Below are 19,989 nucleotides of genomic sequence, written 5' to 3'. Positions count from 1 at the left end.
AGTAAAAGTAGCCCATGTGAGAACTCTCTCATATTTCAGAAGAACATGAGAATGAGTTGGCTGATTGCCTAAAATGTATGGCACGATGCAAAGATTTTTGAAAATTTAAAGTGTCAATCTTGCTTTTAAATAAATCGTTTTATTAGCTGCTTAAACATGTCTTTTTGGTTTATTTTTTGATCTTGATGTCTTATTTGTTAATCACCATTATATAATTATTTTTAAACAACCCCTTTACAATAAAAACTGGTGATCAGTAATTACCCCAGAAGTGATCAGGAATTACCCCAGAAATGATCAAGACCAGGGGTAATTCTTGATCACTAAAAAATTTATATCTTTTAAATTCTAATTAGATTTTCAAACAAAAGAAGGTGGCATAGGACTCATCTCATATAACCTCAAACTTCCAGTAAATATTAAAATTCTATTTTGAATAGTTTTTTCACAAAATAGATGTTTGCCTTTTTTGATCAGGAATTACCCCAGGTCACCCTACAGTTTGCGGGATAGTAGAAAAAATTACCTTTGTCTTTATCTTAACTGACATAATATTTTTTTAAATTTTCATTTATAAAAATAGTTCATTAATTGTTTTATGCATTGACTAGATTTATAAGTATAAAATCGTTAAATCAGTAATATATTGTTGGAAAAAATTAACATGTTTGAAACAGAATAATTTTTTATTAAAGCAATTGAATTATGTCCTTGTATATACTTTATTCTACAAAGATTATGGCTTTATATCTTACTTTTTTGAATTTCACAAATAAATGTATTTTTAAAAATGTCTATAAATTTATATTCAATATTTGGCTATGTTTGCTGAATTAAACATCTCACTATTCATTTTTCTAATAATAAATAAAAGTGTTAAATGTTCATTGGTTTTTATGCATAAAAATGATCCCGCTTTACATCAAATCTTATTTCCCTAACTTTTAGTAAACTTGATTTATAAATTAGATGTATGCTTGTTCGTTGATACAATATTAGATAAATCGTACTTAGCTGACACATGTTTTTACAAAGTTTTTTTCTAGTGGTAGTGGAATAAAAATTGGAACAATAACTGTAAGCATCAATTTAAGTTTCATCAGCTCTTAAAACCAAGTCAATAATTATCAGTTTTTTATTTTGTTTAAATTAATTAGATTTTTGTGATGATCAAGAACATTTTAAATCAAATTTATTAAATAAAAAAGACGAATAAAAATAATTTCTTATTTATGATTCGGTCCAATTAGGAATTTCATTTTGCAAAATCAGAATTTACCTTCTCCCAAAATTCGAAGTTCACAGCGCTCCTGTTCATTTATAAAAGAAATATTAAATCTTTACAAAATTTAAATAGATTATACCAATGAGCTACAGAATCTTACTTTAAACAGAAAAATGAATTTTCTTACTCTAATATTCTATTGCTTTTTATTCAACAACCTGTAACTAATTGGAAAATAAATTTATCAAGTGTGGGGTCTGTCAAGGTTTTTCTGAAAGGTACCTATTTTGTGAAAATTTAGACGTAATTTGTGAAAATTAAAAATTATATTAAAAAATCAACACAAAAATATGGATTTTTCTTTTCTTATAGGATACAAAAATAAAATTTTAAGAAAAAGTATTTTGTGACACTACCGTTTTTCCTAAATTTGAATTTTTTCCTAAAGTTGAATTTGTGAAAGTACCGCTAAACAGTAGTAAATTCGACCTGGACAGACCCCTGCAAGTTAAAAGTTAATATTTCCTAATCTTCAACTTTTTATCTTTAAAATGACTCCTTGTTCGCTAAATAAATATTTCTTTTGAATTTTCCTTATTTGGTGGAATTGCTCATAACAAATCAAAAGTTGTGTTTTAGCTTTTCAGTACGGGACCTTACCGTGGAGATGCCCATAACAAATCAAAAGTTGTGTGTTAGCTTTTCAGTACAGGATTTTTTGTTGGATAATAACTTTATTTTTTATTTGTTTTTAATAAATATTATTCAAAGACATCAGTGGTAAGAAGTGAGAGTGCAAATTTTAGTTTATAATTACATGTATATTTGTTTTCATGAAATATATTTTGTGTAACACATTTTAAAACTTATTGCTAAACATTTGTTAATTTGCTAAAAATAATTGTGCTCTTATTGGCTATACAGTAGATGTTTAAAGAGGTTTATAAAACTGTTTTGAGGTTTATAAAACATGTCTGGAAAGTGCATCTAAAAATTTATACAGTAGTAGTTGTAAAAGGAGAAAATGGTAAAATCATTGTAGGTGAATGTGGCATTAACACAATGATTGTGTAAAAAATCGGTGTAAAAAAACAAGCAAACACTGATTTGAGTTTTAAGTTTTGTTTTAAACAAAAAAGTGCTGTGTCAAATGCAAAACTCAAATTCTGAAGATGTAGATCGAGCATTTAGTATGGCTTTTTGTAAAAATTGAAGATCAGAGGGAGAATCTGTTGGTATCAAATGAAATACAACCAAAGGCATTGCAGAATATCTCGATTTTTGTAAGAAGTAATTTTGTTTTCTTGAATTATTTACTCTAAAGATGTGATATATTTTGCGTAAGTAAGTAATTTAATTATGAATGTTAGTTCAAATTATGTTGAATATGAAGCATGCATGGCTTATAAATTGAAATCGATTTTTCCCACGAAATTTTTTTAGGGTTTTTCACTTTGTGACACAATCACCCCGACTGTAAATACAAGTCTACAATCTACAATACTAATAAAAGCTGGTTTTACTAACACACTAAGATGCTATTTGTAATGTGTTAAAATATGTAGTGCACTATTACAATCACTAGTCCTAAGCTTGGGAAAAGTTAAAAAGTGTATTGCCACAACTGTTTTTTTTTGTTTTTGTTTTTTTTAATGTCTGGTTTTTCAGTAAACTATTAGTCTGAATCGGCCAATCCAGCTAAGAACACTCTATAGTAATTATTTACAGTAGGGAGGTGAAATTTTTATCAAATGTGGATTGTCATTTTTTACACAATGTCTATGTACCTAATGTTTGAACAAATTTTTCGATGCTTTTATTTTTATGCTTAACTTTTTTTTTTATATATAGCTGTTAGAGAAATGGCCATTCATGTGAAGATCAGATGCAGCATTTAACTCTTGATGATTGACCACATGGCTGTCCAAACTATTATTCCAGAGCTATCTTGGATCTGTGCATTGTTATTTCTTGTTGTAGTATTCTTGTTGGTTCTTACATGTGTTTGCTTCAAAGATCATGAAAAGTTAGTCTTTGCATTCACTTTTAATTTAGGCATATCATTTTTAATTAATATTTTTCTTTACTTTTACTTTGAAGTTTTGTATATCATTGAAAAGTTGTGTTATATGTTTGTCTTTTTCTGTATTGCTAAATTTTTTTAAAGAAAAATAATGCTTTTATGCAAGAATAGATTTAAAAAGCAGCATTACAAGGAAAATTAAAAATTTGTTTATTAACAATACACAAAAATTATAAAATTGAACTAAGAGGCATAGTTGCCAATCCTTTTGCTACATAATCACCATACTTGTTTGGACATTTGTTGGAAGGAAGGAATAACTTGTTCAACCCATATTATTAGAAATCATATTCCTTCTCCAGTTTTCTGCCGCAGCATTTTTTACAGTACTGCTTGAAGAGCTAGTTCTGGATTTTGATTTTCTGATATATCCTTGATCCTTAGTGCGAGGGTGTCGGATAATCAGGTGTTCTACTCTACTGCATTGGGATTTTTGAAAGTTTTTTTTTTTTAATTGTATATTTAAGTTGGATGGATAAATAAATAACAAAAGTTTATGAAAAAATCTTCATAAAAAATTATTTTAAAAATATAAAAATTATGTAATAGTGCGAAAAATTTTATTTACATTTTAAAAATATGTAAATAAAAGTAATTTCTTCAAAGCATGTAAAATTTTATTTCTAAACACCTCTATATTCAAGATAAGTTCGTATTTATGAATTAATAAAAGTGCTGAAGTGGATAAAAAAGATTAATAATTATGGAGTGTATGCAAAAGTTGAAGCCGACTGTAATTTTACTAAGTTTAACTAGTCTATTATTGTTAGGTAATTGTTGTTATTATTAAGTTGTTGCTATTAACAGTTGTAGGAATTGGGGGTGATGATTTTTTCAAATTTTACTGATTTAACAAGGTTTATTCTTAATACTTCACTTTTACTTTGCTTTTATGTCGAAGAATATGGCATAGTTCATAAATGAATGATAAAATTTGTCACCAGCTACAAAAATCAGCAAAATCTGATAAAATCAGTCTAGAAAATCAAAATGTTGGGAAATTTTTTTTTTCCCTTAATGTTTGAGGCCACTGATTTAATGAGATTTGGTTTAGATTATTGTATACCCTGCTGCAAAAAACTTGCATGTTTATTTTGTCTTGAAGGTGTGATTTTACTTTTTTCTTCATATAACAGCATTACATCATCTTATCATCAGTATTCTGTGCCAATACATTTAGGCAGAATGTATTTCAAAAGGTCATCTTTTCTTCATTACATTTTAAAATAGTGACAGAGATTAAATATTCTTTCAAGTTCATTTAAACATTCATTTATATTTCATTTAGATATTCTTCAAGACTTTTAACTTTCTTCCGTTTGCAACTAAATACTTATTTTTGTTTTCTGCGAAGGGCCCCAAAGGGGTGCAATAGATAAATCATAAAATTTTTAATTCAAATAATTTTCAACTCTTATCGAAGTGCATGTAGTTCATTGTCTGACATTAACACTTGATAATTTATTAAATAATTATTATAATAATCTGATATTCAATTACATTATTTCTTTATTTTATGAAACTGTTTAATATTATCACTTGATTTGTCTTGCTAAGTTTTTTTATTCTATTTCGGACTTTTAAAGATATATATATTAGGATTTTTTTTAATAGATAAAATTATAATTTTTTTTCAATAAGCTATAAACTATATGCATTTTTTTATTTGTATCTTTTGTTTTTACTTTTTTTCATATAGCTAAGCTAATTATGAGATGTAAAGAAATCTGCTTCTAAATTTTAAAATTCTCCTATTTCATCTTGTATTTTATAGAGCAGAATATGGTACTGTTGGTCGATTATCTATTACAAGAGATTCTCCTGTTCTGCAACGTCAAGTAAGTAAAAATTGCTATAAATTTTATTGGTTAAGAAATATTGATTTCATTTTGCTGCTTTCTGTATGTATTTTTGCTGAGTTGTAATCAGTCAAAAACAATCTATTTCAATTCTATTTTATGTGCTATTATTTTGTAAGTGGAGTGAGTTAATTTAGAAAGTAGTATAAATCTGAAGTTTTTAAGGGCTAGTGATTAACGAAATTTAAAAAAAAATATTGGTAACGAGGATTTAGATGGTGTTCTTAATACTATATTTGATGAAACATCAAAATGCAACAATGATTATTTTGTTTTATAACCAGCATGGAATAGCTGTCCCAATTCGGAGTTTACGACTTTCAATGTTCAACTCCATTGCCTTGTAATTTTTGAGCCCAACCTAGACGACAAAGTAAACTCTTAGATCAAGCATTGGGAGAAACTAATATTCATGGAGAACTTTTTGATGGAAAAAACCCTTATTTGTGTTGCATGAAGAGAAAAACTTCAATAAACCTCCTACAGTAAGCCTGACAGCAAGCAGATTCTAACTCCTGATACATCTACCATCAAGGATATTTTGCTTCAGCACTGTAGTCGGTGCAAACCGGGAGGAGCGGAAATTGTACCATCCAGCCGCTGCTGAGATTCAAACCTGGGCCACCTCTTTGGAAAGCAAATGCTCTACCCTCTGAGCCACCACTTCTCAATAATGATTGTTGAAATTGCCAAAATAAATCAATATAAGAATTTTTAGCACTAAATGGACCCATTCCACTTTTGAACTGTTTTATGAGCTAGTATAGTTAATCACATTTATGATGGGTTTAAAACACTTGATTTTAAATTCATGCTTTACATAAAGTTTATGAGCATGTTTACATATAGTTTATGAGTATCTGTTCAGGAACTTTTGGTCTAATATTGCTTTTTCTTATATTTGAATTTACTTTAAATTTTCATGTATTTTCATTTAACATTTGTTTTTTTAGTCTAGAAATGGTGCTATATCAACTGGGTCAAGGCAAAGTGATTTGAATTCAGATGATGGAGGAACTAAAAGGTATTCATTATACATTTGTTGAAATGATTTGAAAACTGTCTCTATATCTTGCTGTATGATGTAATTTTTTTTATGTAGTAAAATTTTTTTCAAATTTTGAGACATTTTTTTACGTTTGAAATATGAGCAGGTAGCATTAAAAGAACCATTTTCTTTAAATCTTAATGTTTTTAGTTATAGTTTTCTTAGCAATAAAGGTTTTTTAGTTTTATATATTTTGTTTTGAACCCTTTTTTTAAAAATATATTTATACTAATATGTACAGTCGAATTCCAATATAGTAAACTGTCTGCCGTTGCAGCATTAGGCCCATTATGAACAGTGGTTTGCTATATTTTAATTCTATGAAAAATTGTATTTTAGTATACATAGCTGCCAACTCTACTGGATTTTTGCCAGTTTCTCCTGGTTTAACTGAAATTTTCCTGGTTTTTTTACATTTTAGAAAATTCTCTAAAATTGAGTAAATTTCCAAAAAAGTCCCTATTGAAATAGAATTTTTGTACAGATAATTATTTGCTTTTATATTTAAATAAGTATTACTGTTACATAATGAAATGAACCTCATTTATAGAAATCAGTTCAAAATTTGTTTTGTTCTAAAATGTTCAGTATATTTCTATTCTGAACTCTCTTTTTAAATTAATTAAAAAAGTCTTTTAACTACCTTTGATGAATTAAATGCCTATTAATATTCAAAATTATGAGTAAACATAATACATTGCAGTTTTTCCATTTTGATGACTATAAAAATCAATGAAGTTCTCTATGTAAAATATTTAGTACATTATGCAGCAATTATCATGAAATTTATATTATTTCGCAAAATATACTGTATTTTTTCCTAACCATGTCTGTAACTATGAGTATATGTCAAAAATAATTTTGGAAATAGCGATTAAGGTAGTACATTTACAGGGTATCTGCATACCTGGAGAATCATAGATTTTGAACTTTGTCAAAATTTGTCATGGAAGGTCATGATTTTCAATGATACATACTAAAAATTCATGGAAACTCCTAGTTCATTATGAATTTTTGGATATTGGAGCCCTTAATATTCTATGTATTCTATATTCTATGTATCAGTAAGCTGTTTGCAACGAAACATAAATAAAAATTTACGAAGGTTTCTTTATTAAGATTAAAAGATAAAGACAGTGTATGTACACGTTGTTAAATAAATAAATTTAATTATAACTGGTTTTACTTGTAGAGTTTAAGTGGTGTTAATAACTTACTCTTTTCATGCACAGTGTTTAATTACAATCACTCTATTATTGAAAAATAAACTTATTCACTTATTTTATTAATTTTTTTAATTCTTAAGTAGAAATCTTATGAATAATTAAGAAACATTAGCTATTAAATTTCAAGCATATGTTAATTGTATGTTTTTTTCCCTTCATTATTTGCGAAATTTCAGATTTAATAATTTTAAACAATTGAAATGATTTAGTTTATAACCACAGTATTGGAAATGTTGCTTCAAAATTCTCTGATCTAAGTTATCATCTTCAAAATTTCAAATTTTTTGTTCATCACATTAATGATTCAAAAAGTTGTTCAGAATGTATTTAAATATTTTTAAGAGATGACTCATAATATAAAGAAATTTTTTTATTTTATTAATGGTGTCAACTATTGAGTTCCAGTTGCCTGAAATTTTCATTTTATATTGAATTTAATTTTGTGATTTATTTTCAGAAATTGATTTGTGGGCATTTCTTTTCAGGAACTCATGGACTGTGAAAGATAGAGCCTTACCCGAGATTCCTGGTACAACTATTGTTCCAATATCAGTCCATTCAGCCGCAGATGATGGTAGCATGCCTGTTTCTGCCGAACGCACAAAAGCAAAGAGTCACAAAACTTCTGCACCAAAACCTCCTGGATCAGATCCCTCTAAAGTTGTAAGTTTCATTTGGCACAAAAAGCAATTTTTATTAATATTTCTTTTTTAGTTATTACTTTTTTTAAGTGTAACATAAATATATATAGTGTCAAGTTTGATGTTTTTGACCATTGGTTTAACTATATCGTTAAAAAATCTCAAAAAATTGCATTTTGTTGGGAAAAAGCTGAAGTAGAAACCAATGCTTAGTAATTATTTTCTTTCTGAAATGTTACTGCAGAGTTCTGCTATTTATATCTAGGTATTTATTTAACACTTTCCTCAAAAGTTTTATTAGAACTGAAAATACTCCTCATAAAATCTTTGTAGAAAAAAATTTAGTTTTTTGTGTTGTTTATGAAGATAATCTTTTAGAAAAGTAGTCAATGATTGTAGACAGAGGGTTAATGGCTTCTTTCATGCATTCTGAATTTAAGAAAAATTATTCCAATTGCTCTAACATTGTCAATAACTGCAGCTGCTTTTGAAAAAGATTTTGCGTTTCAAAATAGAGTAAAATCTGAAGAGTCAGCTTTGAAGCAATTGTATGATCTTTCCAGATTATTTGGTGAAGGCACCTTTTGCATGTCACTAATAAGGTGTCAATTGTGACATGTGTTATGTTAAGAACACCTTTTACATGCCTATAATAATGTGTCAATTGTGACATGTGTTTTGTGAAGAACACCTTTTACATGCCATTAATAAGATATGAATTATGACAGACAGGTAGTTAAATCATTGAAATAGAAGAAACAATTTTTTTTATTCCATTTATTTTAAATGAATTTTGTTTGTATTAGTAACCTTAATATAATCATTCCATAAATAATGAGAAATGGTTTTTAGTTAATTATTCAAGCCATAATTCCAGTGTATTAGTTTTGCATAATTTATATTTTAGCTATAATATAATCTCTGTTTTAGAATGGCAGTAATTTACAAATGAAATTTCTGTTTATTTCCCTCCATTTTAAAATTCACTCTTCAAATGATGGTAACTTTCTGAAATGTTATCTTTAGATTACACTGGTTACCTGTATACCACTATTATTATAGTTGTTAATTTAAATTTTTTTTTCACTGGTAGTCTTAAGATATCTATCAAAGTTTTTATAAAATTCTAAGCCAAAAAAAATAATAAAAACATTTTATGAAAAAAAAATTGCAAAAAAAATAAGTAAATAAATAAAAATATTTTAAATCTGACTTATACTTAATTTTTTCTTTTTTTTTGATAATAAATTTTCTCTATATATTTTACCTTAATATATTTAAACTCTGTGAACTGATTTTGTGTAAGTGTAAACTTGTTCATAAATGATTTTTTAATCTAATATCTTATTTAATTGTAATTATTTTAGCTTTATTTGCTATTATCTTTTAATTTTTATAATTTTAGTTGTTTAGTTTAATGTAATATAAAACATTTGATTTAATTATTAGAAATTAATTTTGGGTTAAACTTGCATTTAGTTTTTCCTTCTAAATCAGAATAGATTAGACATAATGTCTTTTCAAAAATTGTTTGCAATTTTGTAAATGCAAATGTAGATGAACAACTTCAAAAAGCACTCTAAATATGAAAAAGTATTAATAAGCTTATTAAAGTTTCGGTTCTATAATGAGGGATCTTTGCCAGTGTTCAAACACAGAATGAAAAGGGAAAATACATTAGAATACAAACTAGTTGGGAATGCATTCAAACTAGTTGCAATATGGAGAAAAAAGGCTCTCCAGAGGTTCTACGTATATTCTATTTAATCAATAGAAGAGAGGGAAGAAGTTTAAGCAAAATAATCAAACAAAAATAAGATAAGAAACGGCTTTTTTAAGGGTTGGGGACGAACCCCAAAGGTTACAAGCTGTAGAAATTGAAAAAGAAAATCCAACTCCACACATTAAGGAAGAATAGAATACATCTTGCTTTTTTAACATATCTTCCTATGTGTTTTCCTTTTTCATTCTGTGTTTTGATCCTTTTGAAGATTCTCTATTGTAGAACCGGAACTAGTATAGTTGTTTATGTGGTATTATAAATATGTAATTTTTTTTTCTCACATTGTTTAATATGTTGCACAAACTTAACCCTTTCTTCTCCTAAATTTTAAAAGTAATATTTACCCTTTCTTCTCCTAAATTTTAAAAGTAATATTTATTTTTACTAAGTCCTTTTTCGAAGTGTTTCTTTTTATTATTTTTATTAATGTGTTTTAGTATGATTGTGTTTCGTTAAAACTTTACTTAGAAACTCTCAGGTTTGAAAAAAATAAAACAAAATTTTCTGGGAAAACTATTTTATTATTTAGACTGCGCTATTATAATAATTGAATTAGTTTTAAATCTTTTTATTACAGAAATTATGTTATGAAAAAATATTTTTTCATTGTTTATCTATGGGTATTCTTAATGCATATTTTCATTAAGTGCTCAGTATTATATGAAAGTCTTAAAAATTAACAAAGGAATTCTATTTCTTCATGATGTTAATTTTGTTATAATTTTGAAAAATTTTCTTTTATTAGTTTCCACTCAATGGATCTGCTTTGTTGCCATCAGCAAGTACAGGTTCAGGAGTTACAGTTACAATTACTGTTAATGACAAGACTCAAATCATTGGAAATCCTGTCAAATCAAGGGTCCCTCCTACTGACCCTGTTCCGGGAACATCCAGTGATACAGTTATCCTTAAAAAAATCGAAAAAGTTGATGCCCTAGATAATCCTCCTAAGTCAGATGATAATATCCAGGAACTAAATGTTTATGACACAGTACCAGAAATCCCATTTGACAGGTCATCTCAGTCCACATCAATGTCTTCCAGTCCAGGTAATATAGGCACTCAATATGGTTAAGAAATCTTTATGCTGCAAAATTTAGAAAATCTTTAGTTTAGTTCGTATTTTTGTGAAGAATTTTTATGGGTTTATAAATCTATGTTAGTCTGGGGAAAAAAGAAGTGGGCTTTAGATATTTGTCATTTAATATTTTTTTTAATGCTTGTTACAATAGTATATGGTAAAACTGTAATTTTGCTGCTGGTTAATCACCAGTTGTAGCATTTTTAACTCTGGCCACTTTTTGAAAAATTGGAAATTTTGAATGATTTTTAGCATTAATATTGTATAGCATCTTTTTGTTTTGTTTTGTTGAAGCATTTATTAAAATGCAGTAAACATTGCAAGGCTCGTGTCTAAAATGGTGAAAGATTTTAAGAAGTAAGCTTGAAATAGTAATTTTCAGAATATTATAAAATTTTAATAATAATTCTAAATTATTTAAGAATAATAGTAAAATTTACAGTGATTGGGTAGCAACTGGCAAATTTTTTTTTATTAGCTATTTGTTTAGTGGCCATTGGTGAACATTCATTTTACCCTAATACATAGCAGCCTGTTACCATTTACAACTTGTTATGCTTAGAGAAAAAGAAGGAACAGGGGAGGAAACAGGAAGCAAATCAGTGAATCAATGTTTCATTTTAATCTTCACTTGATGACCATAATTTCTAATATTTATTTTTGTTTTAGGAGAAAATATATATTCAAAAATACAAATGTTGAAATCCCTGTTAGATATGAATGAAAGCATTATTGTGCAAAAATAGGACTTTTTTTTATATGTAATAGTGCAAAGGAACTACTATCGATAGATATTTAATACTTCGTATAATCTCATCATTATTTTATGAAAAGTCACTTACAATGACTGTTGTGCACAAGAAACAATTTATTCAAATTTATTGAATCATTAGAATATAAAAATTTAAATTGTCATTGTAAAGGGTAAGTTTTTACTTGATTTTTTTGGTTTGCAAATAATGCTTATAATTCTTATGTATTTATTTTTATTTATGTGTCTAGAGGTAATTAAATTTTTTTAGTAAACTGAACTTTTGAACTGTTAGATTTAATTTATCAGTTTATGTTTACAATTTAATTATTATTGTTCTAGTTTTAATAAAGATCGGTAATCCTACTCCATCTGAAGAAGGAAGTTCAAGTAACCTCTCTGCTAGTTTGGCTGTTGCTGGGGGTGTTCCATCATCAGATATTCCTTACATGACACCTCCTTTACTCCACAATATCCCTCCACCAGTTGTAAATGAAGAAGCTGATGAAGAAACTCGTGAGTAAAATTACCTGATATTTTTAGTAAATACATGACATATATTGTTTCTTTTGGTCAGGGAGGTTTTTATATTTTCCTTTATTGTCATTGAAATGGTTTTTGCAGAGATCTTTCCTTTAAAATTTTTTGCCGGTTAATAGTTATTTTTAAATTATTGGCACAATAGCCAGAAAAAGACTGTACTGCATCTAATACTTGATCAAATTTAATAGTCTGGTTTAAATTTTTTGGAAGTACCTAATGTCTTTAATATAGTTTATAAGATTTAGGTATGGGTAGATATGTCTTTTATATAGTTTATAAGATTTAGGTATTTAAATTTTTTTATATGTTTAAAGGACAAACTTTGTTGGGTTAGCAAAAATAAGGTATAGTTTCTTTATGAAGTTTTTTTGGATAGGATGTCGATCTATTTTGACTTTATCAAAAAAGTAAGGGTGAAAGGTAATGAAAGCACTTCAAACAAACTTTAAAAGATATCTATTCTATATTCCCCTCTGGAGAGTGAAATCTCTCTTTACAGTTATTGCATTAATAATACAAACTGTAGAAAGATGAGTATAATTTGTAATTTTGCTATTATAATTTGCAATATAGCGAAATTACAAATTATGTATTCATATTTTACTTTTTGTTATTTATTTTATAATTTATTATTTACTATTTATAATTTGTAATTTACTTTTAACAGTTAAGTTTAATGCATAATATTTTATATCTGACATATATTATTCTATACTGCCAGTAACTATAAACTGGCTGCATTTTATTAAATAAAAATATGTTATTCAATCTTATTTAATTAATTTTTCTCAATCAAACTTTGAAAAAATTACTATCATTTTTAAAAGTTATTTTATGCTTGTTTATTATTTTTTTCATTCTTCGATTTGGTAATTAAAACTATTTTCTAATGCAAAAGAGTGAGTTGTTAAATTTCCTTTTTATTTTAGGATTTGAAAGAAATTTATGTTTTAGGATTTGTAGGAAAATTATTACTGATAAAGATAATCTGCATGATCAGTAAATGTATTTGCTATGATTCCAAACTTTTTGTTTTTCATTACTTAAGTATTTCCAAAATTATGAATTTTAGTAGTTAATTAGGACATTTGGATCTATTTTTAGTCCTGAATTTTACTGTAACTGAAACTGAAAATATTCATGCTTATGAGTTACTAAAATGAATGATAACTGAAAATTAGAAATTGTTTGTTGTGTTTCTGATTATAATTTTTCAAATCAATAGCATTTGAAATTATTATAATTGCTAACTCTAAAAATTTTATTTTAGCAAATATATAAATTAAATTCATTTTCATTCATAGCTGTCATATGAAGTTTTGCTTTAATTAAGTTCCTGGAAATCAGCTATATGAATCTCCTCATGAAAAAATCTTTTTTTTATTTATTTCTTTTTAATATTTTTTATTGTAAGTGCTGTTTTCAATAAATTTTTAACAATTATTGTGTACATTTTAGGGGGGCCTTTTTATAGGCTACCTTATTATGTCCAAATCAAATTGTTGTATCCCTTGATTTTTTTAAATGAAAAAATGATTTTTTTCCTTGAAGGTGCCAGAGGGGAAATTCCTTACACTGTCATATCTGTGCGTGAACCGTTAGCTCGAGTGCGAGAAATAACTTTACGCCGACAAAGAGCTACAGCTCAACAGGTAATGAATATAAATGTTTAAAAATTTATTTTGAAATTTTCTTTAAATTATCCAATCTATTCAGCAGTAAAAATACTTTTATTCTCTATTACTCCAGTTATAATATTCGACACTATTTATTTAGGAACTGACATATTGTACTGTATAAACTGATAGTTTGTGTTGAAATATTTAACCTGTGCTCATGCCTTTGTAATGCTAGGTTTTTTTTTTACGTCAGGAAGAATTTATTAAAAATGTGTTCAATTCTAAAAATAGCTTATAATAAAGCATTGTCTGATATACCAACAAATGGCAGCAATATCTTTAATTTTGTGAAAAAATAAACAAGTCTTTAACACTACATGCATATTAGTAGTTTTTGGTAATCATGTATAATAATCTTGATAAATTTATTATTCTTGTGTAAACAGTTGTGCAGGCATTCGTACAATTTTTTTTTAAAATGAGCATTAAACAAGCAAATAAGTTAAATATTTTATTATGTAGAATCCTGTAGATGATGATCATTATGCTATGGTTCCCGAAGAGGAACAGATGTATGCTGAAATTGGCTCTGGCCATGAATCTGCATCTTCCTCTATAACATATGCTCATATTGAACCCCGGGAACTCCCCCCTGTACCTCCTACAGTTGAGAGTCTTAAATCTGTTGCTCATGCTCATAGCCGGCAGGGTAAGAAAACTTTTCTACTATTTTTTGTCTTAACAAGAAGAATTATTATTACTTACTATTGTGATGTTTATTTGTAAAAGTTTGCTAGTTTTTTGTCAAATTAGTATTTTAAGATCATTTATATGTGTTTTAACCTTTTTTTATAATTAAATTTCCATTTAAGTTTTTGTTTTTTTCTTTCTAAGAAGGTAGTCTTTGATTATAATTGATTTAGTATTAAATCACCATATTCAATGAAAAAACTGAGTAACTGAATTTGCAAGGATCCTTCCAAAACTTCTTGTAGTTGCAGTTATCTTTACCTCCTAAACTTAATGATTAGGAAGCTTCAATAAAGTCCTATTCGTAATGTCCTAACTGGGCCTTGATTTTCGTATTTTTCAGAGCTTTCTCTACCTCATCAAGCCAACTAGGGCATCCGAGCTTTCTCTTTCTCTCTAGTTTTCCTTTATAGAGTTTCTTTGCTGCTCTTTTCTCACTCATTCGCTCCAGATGTCCGAGCCATTGTATTCATTTTGTTTTTATTAAATGTACTATATATATATATCTATACACAGTCGGACCTCTATTTAACAAAGTCGCTAAATCCTGATAATAAGTTCATTATATGGAAAATTCGTTAAATGGAAAAATCACCTTTTGAAATACTGAAACATCACAAAACAAGTATAAAATTCATAAACATTAGACATAATTATAATAGCAATTGTAAACTAGTACCTTTATCTTGTAAACTAGTATCTGCTATTTATTTTATAAATTTTAACCTTAAAAGAAATCTGCATGGTAAGCAAGAATAGAGCAAAATATTATCCAGTGTAATACTATCTTACTACATAAATTTTTAACTAAAAAAAAGCTAAATGTATGTATAAAATTATTGCTGCTTTTATTATAAAAGTAATTTTAAAACATATATTACCACATGCGTTCTTAAGTTTAATTGCTACTGATAAAATCCGTTGATTTTGTCTGAGTTTTTCGTTTGAAATGCAAACAAAAAGGGAAAGGGATTTTACTGCTCTAAAAGGTAAGTGGCTTCGAAAATCATTTCAAGGTCATTTCCCCACAAAATGCAGTAACAAGTTTGAAATGTTCTAAAAAATTTTGGGAAATAGGGAAAGTAGATTTCAAAGAAAAGTTAGCTAAATAGAAAATTCACTTCACTGTTTGGAAGTTATTTTACAAAGAAATTTCTAAACTGTTCTTGGTTCCTCGAAAAAAATCGCAAAGTATAGAAATTCGCAAAATTAAAATTCGTTAAACAGAAGTCTGACTGTGTGTATATATATTATAGTATATTATAGTTTATATATTATTGTCATTATATATTATAGTTTATTTAACTCTAAATTATAAATTACTCCTAATTCTCCAAAAATCTCCATCTTTGATTGGTCCATATATTTTCTTGAGAGGTAATCTAGGTTCCTGTTTCATATGTGACAATGGTTCTAATTATTGATCAACTTGTGATTTTTTTTCTTTTAGAGTTTATATGTGGTTTATCTCTTGTTTCAATATCCTGGAAAATTATTAAGAAAGGTTTTATGACATTGTAGAAAAATATTAATATTCAATCTTTCTTAGATCCCTTATTTTCTTATCATACATTTTTTGTAGAATTTTAAACAACATACTATTTTACTGTGATTGAACTTTCTGAATCACCAAAAAAAGGTGACTAAGAACAGGTGAAAGGTTTAAACACACACATATATATATATATACATATACAGTGGAAAGTCGTGTATTCGGAACTGGCTGGACTTCCGGAAGTCCGGATATTAGATTTTTCCGTATAATAGACCCCCAACGTAAACAAAGCTTAAAACGATCTAATAAACGATCTGATTCTAAGAAGCAAAAAATAAATGAACATTATTTTTTAGGCGATAATGTTTTAGTATTAGGATGATATCTAATCAATCAAAAACAAAACATTAGAAAAAAAATAATTATTGCTTAAAATATAGAAAACAAAAAAAAAATTTGACAGTTATAAAAATATTAATTGCTCTCTCCGCCATTTTGAAGTAAAACAATGGAAGCAAGAAAGGAAAATTCCCATCATTCATTAAGGTGGGTAGGTGGAGGAGAAAATAATTCACATTTCCTCCTTATTTGTCATTCAAATTGAGGGCGGGGAAGTGACAAATTCTTATTTTCTCTCCCATCATTGGCCGTCAATCAAGCATAAAGGCGTGGCGTGCTGATTGGGTTCTCTTTATTTTTTCTTGTGTGACTGAAAATGACTCCCCCTCTACATTAACGTTTGCATGTTTTCCACTCCACAGGTTTTTTTTTTTTACAAGAAATTGAGATATAAATTTGTTTTTACTATATTAAAAGTATGTAAAAAAAGAAAGAGTTGAAACAGTATAACAGTAACATTACATTGAAAATTTTCATTTCATCAGAATTCTATAGTTTAAATTTACATTTGTGAAAAAATTTAAATAATTAAAAAATAAATATAAAAAATGATGTTTATAAACATTACTTAGATATTAAAAATAAAATATAAGTTATGGCATTTCTTTTTCTTTAGCTTCCACTGTTTCTACATCCTCAGTTGGAAGCTGTTTATCAGGATTTGGAGGGGAATCTTCTCCGCCAACTTTACGCAATCCATCTGCATCTTTGTACTCTACTGTTGAGAAGAACAACAAACAAAGAAAGACCATTCATTTAGCTGAAGGTGTCAGCGTGGTAGCAAGTGTTGAAAAAAGAAAAAAAGTTGAAGACTTGTATGCTAAAGTGCGCAAAAAGAAAGTTGACCTAAGCATTAGAACCTCAGGTTCTGATGACTATTCTGCGTACCAAGGAATAGCAGATGACGACGATGTCAGTTGCATTACACCACCCCCATCTCCTTGGGCATCAACAACTCCTCCTGCTCCTCCTCCAATCACAGGCAGGTTGCAAGCTGCTTCTTTGAGTGTGCTCTTGCCGGGCAACTCGCAGCACGTGAGACGCCATTCTGCCGATCCGAATCTTCCGGAAATAATCAACGAAAACCGTGTTTTCACTGGGAGCACTCGCGGCTCTGTGATTGTCTCTAACAATGAGTCAGATGAACCCAATTATGAACGAATATACAATGAGAATGAAGATAATTCGGGAGATTCTTGCTATGAGAAGATCAAAGAAGAAACTGAAACACATAATAAATCAAACGTTGGGTATGAAAGCATTCACCACAGAAATGCTGTTCTAACTGAAGGGAACTATCCAGGTTATGAAAGTGTGAAAGATCTTAACGAAGACGAGGACTCTCTGGAGCCGGGTTACGAGCGAGTTGCACGCTCGAATGGAGAAAATGACCCTTGCTACGAGCCTGTGAGAGTGCCCGTTAACTTTGATGACAGTGACTCAAACTCTGACTATACCATTGCAAAATCGGATAACAGTTGTTCTGGTTATGAAAGAGTGAAATATCTCGGGCGGTCTGAAAGTGACGCTGCTGATCCAGGTTACGAGAAAATCAAAAAGATGCCTAGAGCGGACAGTGATGCTACCGATCCAGGTTATGAACGTGTTAGAAACAAAGAAGAGAATCCTAGTGAACCTGGTTATGAAACTGTTCAAAGGTCTGATAGTGATACAGACCCAGCCTATGAAGTCGTCCCTCAAAATAGATTTATAAGTAGTCGGTATTCAAATAATAACTTAACTTCCAGCTCTCCTAATTCTAATAGTACTGTTGTTTTTGTGTCTGGAGATTCTGAAGTATATTTATCAGGTAACTATAACGCTCGAGATCAGTCCTCAAGGCCGGATGATGCCAATGCCACTTTCCTATAGTTAACAAGTATTACTGTACTAAGCTAATATATTTTATTTCACATCTTAACCATTTCTTGCAATTGTTGTTTCTTTCTGTCGTTAGGATTTACGTTATTTTTTGATCAAAGCTTACATTGAAACTTTTTATAGTTTTATTTTTTTGTGTGTAATTTATATTTTGCATCAGGTGCCATTATTTCTTATATTAGATCCAAATCCCTTTTTTTTTTCTTTTTTTTTGAGAACTTAGATTCATTACTTTAAACTGAAAAAAAAATTTTTTTTTTAAATGAAAAACTAGATTTTTTTTTCTCCCTTTTTTTTGGATTGTTAAAAAGATTTTTTTTTTCCTTAGAGGTTTAAATGATCAATAATTACAGGAAATTATTTTTAATGTTACTTGCTTTTAAAAAGTTTCTGAAATTATTAATAATAGATAATAAAATTGTGAATTAAATTATAAGTAACTTAACTAGTTGCTATTTCAAAATGTATTTCGAATTGATAAGTAGAAACACATTGTGCCATTTTTAACTTGATATTTTCAAGTTTATTCCAATCCATTCCATTTTAAAACTAGTGGAGTTAATATTTATGATAAACACTTTACAAATACCTTAGTTTAATTTTTCATTTATTTTTTAATTAGAAAATAGAATAATTCCATTTTAGGTATCGCATACTTTTGTGGACAAACTGACCGTAATGAGCCCCTAAACTTTTATTCTATCTTAACTGATTCTTAATCAATTTATATCTTATTTTTATTAAAAAAAACTTGATCCTACAAAAAAATCATTTTCATCACTTAAGAAATATAGTCTCTCATTTAGAGTGAGAAAAATTATGCTAAACGCAGGCAAATGTACAATTTAGTTTAGTATATATTTTTTTCTGTTTTGGAATTTTAGAAATAATATGTTTTTCTTTAAATAATTTTTTTAGTTTTATCATTCAATTAATTGTGTCAATAATTTTAGTCTTTTAATTTTTGATAAAAATCAAACTGAATATTTTTCTTTTAATTTTTATAGTATTATTATTTATGTTTTTATTTATTTTGTAAGTGAATGAGCTATATAATAAGTTAGTTCTTTTATCAGTAATCTGTCAAAAAAAGAAATCAAGAGAATGATAAACTCAAAGTAACGATCATAGAGTTGAAATAGTAGGTAGAGGAACCAAGTTCGCTTTATTCCTTCCGAAAAGACACGCCACAGATAGCAAGCAAAGAGTTACAATCACGTGATGGAAAGAGTGCAATACTTGGCGCAGTATCACAAATGTTGGCGCACTAAGTTTTTAAACAGCTTTATTTCGATATTACCGATGCGCAAATAATCGGAGCATTTGAAAGAGAGAAAAAAAATATTTTCGTTAATCATATTTCTTTAATATTATTAAATGGGTTTTTAAAACATGAGGAGTTTTTTTTCTCTTAACAAATAATTTTTAATTAAAGTACTGCCTNTTCATCAAACATATAAGAATATACAAATAATTTGGTTTTTAAGCATTCCTATGTAATTTAAAAAACACAACTTCTTATGTACCATATTTTTTATTTAAATATATATATTTAAAGGAAACATTTTAGAACAAGATAAATATTGGGTTTTAGTAATCAAGAGG

The 19,989-nt window shown here is 27.8% G+C and overlaps 1 protein-coding gene across 4 annotated transcripts in view; it reads left to right on the top strand.

The window, feature by feature from the left end:
- Positions 1 to 19,480, top strand: part of LOC107455058 (uncharacterized) — a 27,196-nt gene extending 7,716 nt beyond the window's left edge. For 2 of the 4 annotated variants that reach the window (XM_071178458.1, XM_071178459.1), the window contains 9 exons: positions 3,077 to 3,251; positions 5,083 to 5,146; positions 6,121 to 6,191; positions 7,927 to 8,104; positions 10,611 to 10,914; positions 12,040 to 12,213; positions 13,792 to 13,892; positions 14,382 to 14,568; positions 17,120 to 19,480. In XM_071178458.1, the coding sequence (XP_071034559.1) occupies positions 3,130 to 3,251; positions 5,083 to 5,146; positions 6,121 to 6,191; positions 7,927 to 8,104; positions 10,611 to 10,914; positions 12,040 to 12,213; positions 13,792 to 13,892; positions 14,382 to 14,568; positions 17,120 to 18,375 (2,457 nt within the window). In that variant the 5' untranslated portion in view covers positions 3,077 to 3,129 and the 3' untranslated portion in view covers positions 18,376 to 19,480. The remainder of the gene's footprint in view (positions 1 to 3,076; positions 3,252 to 5,082; positions 5,147 to 6,120; positions 6,192 to 7,926; positions 8,105 to 10,610; positions 10,915 to 12,039; positions 12,214 to 13,791; positions 13,893 to 14,381; positions 14,569 to 17,119) is intronic. The other 2 variants (XM_071178460.1, XM_071178461.1) reach the window with 1 other exon arrangement.
- The last annotated feature ends 509 nt before the right edge of the window (positions 19,481 to 19,989 follow it).

This window comes from Parasteatoda tepidariorum, chromosome 3, assembly GCF_043381705.1.
Source record: "Parasteatoda tepidariorum isolate YZ-2023 chromosome 3, CAS_Ptep_4.0, whole genome shotgun sequence".
Lineage (NCBI taxonomy): Eukaryota > Metazoa > Arthropoda > Arachnida > Araneae > Theridiidae > Parasteatoda > Parasteatoda tepidariorum.
Note: the sequence above shows the minus strand (reverse complement) of the source record. Positions and strands in the feature narration are given on the sequence as shown.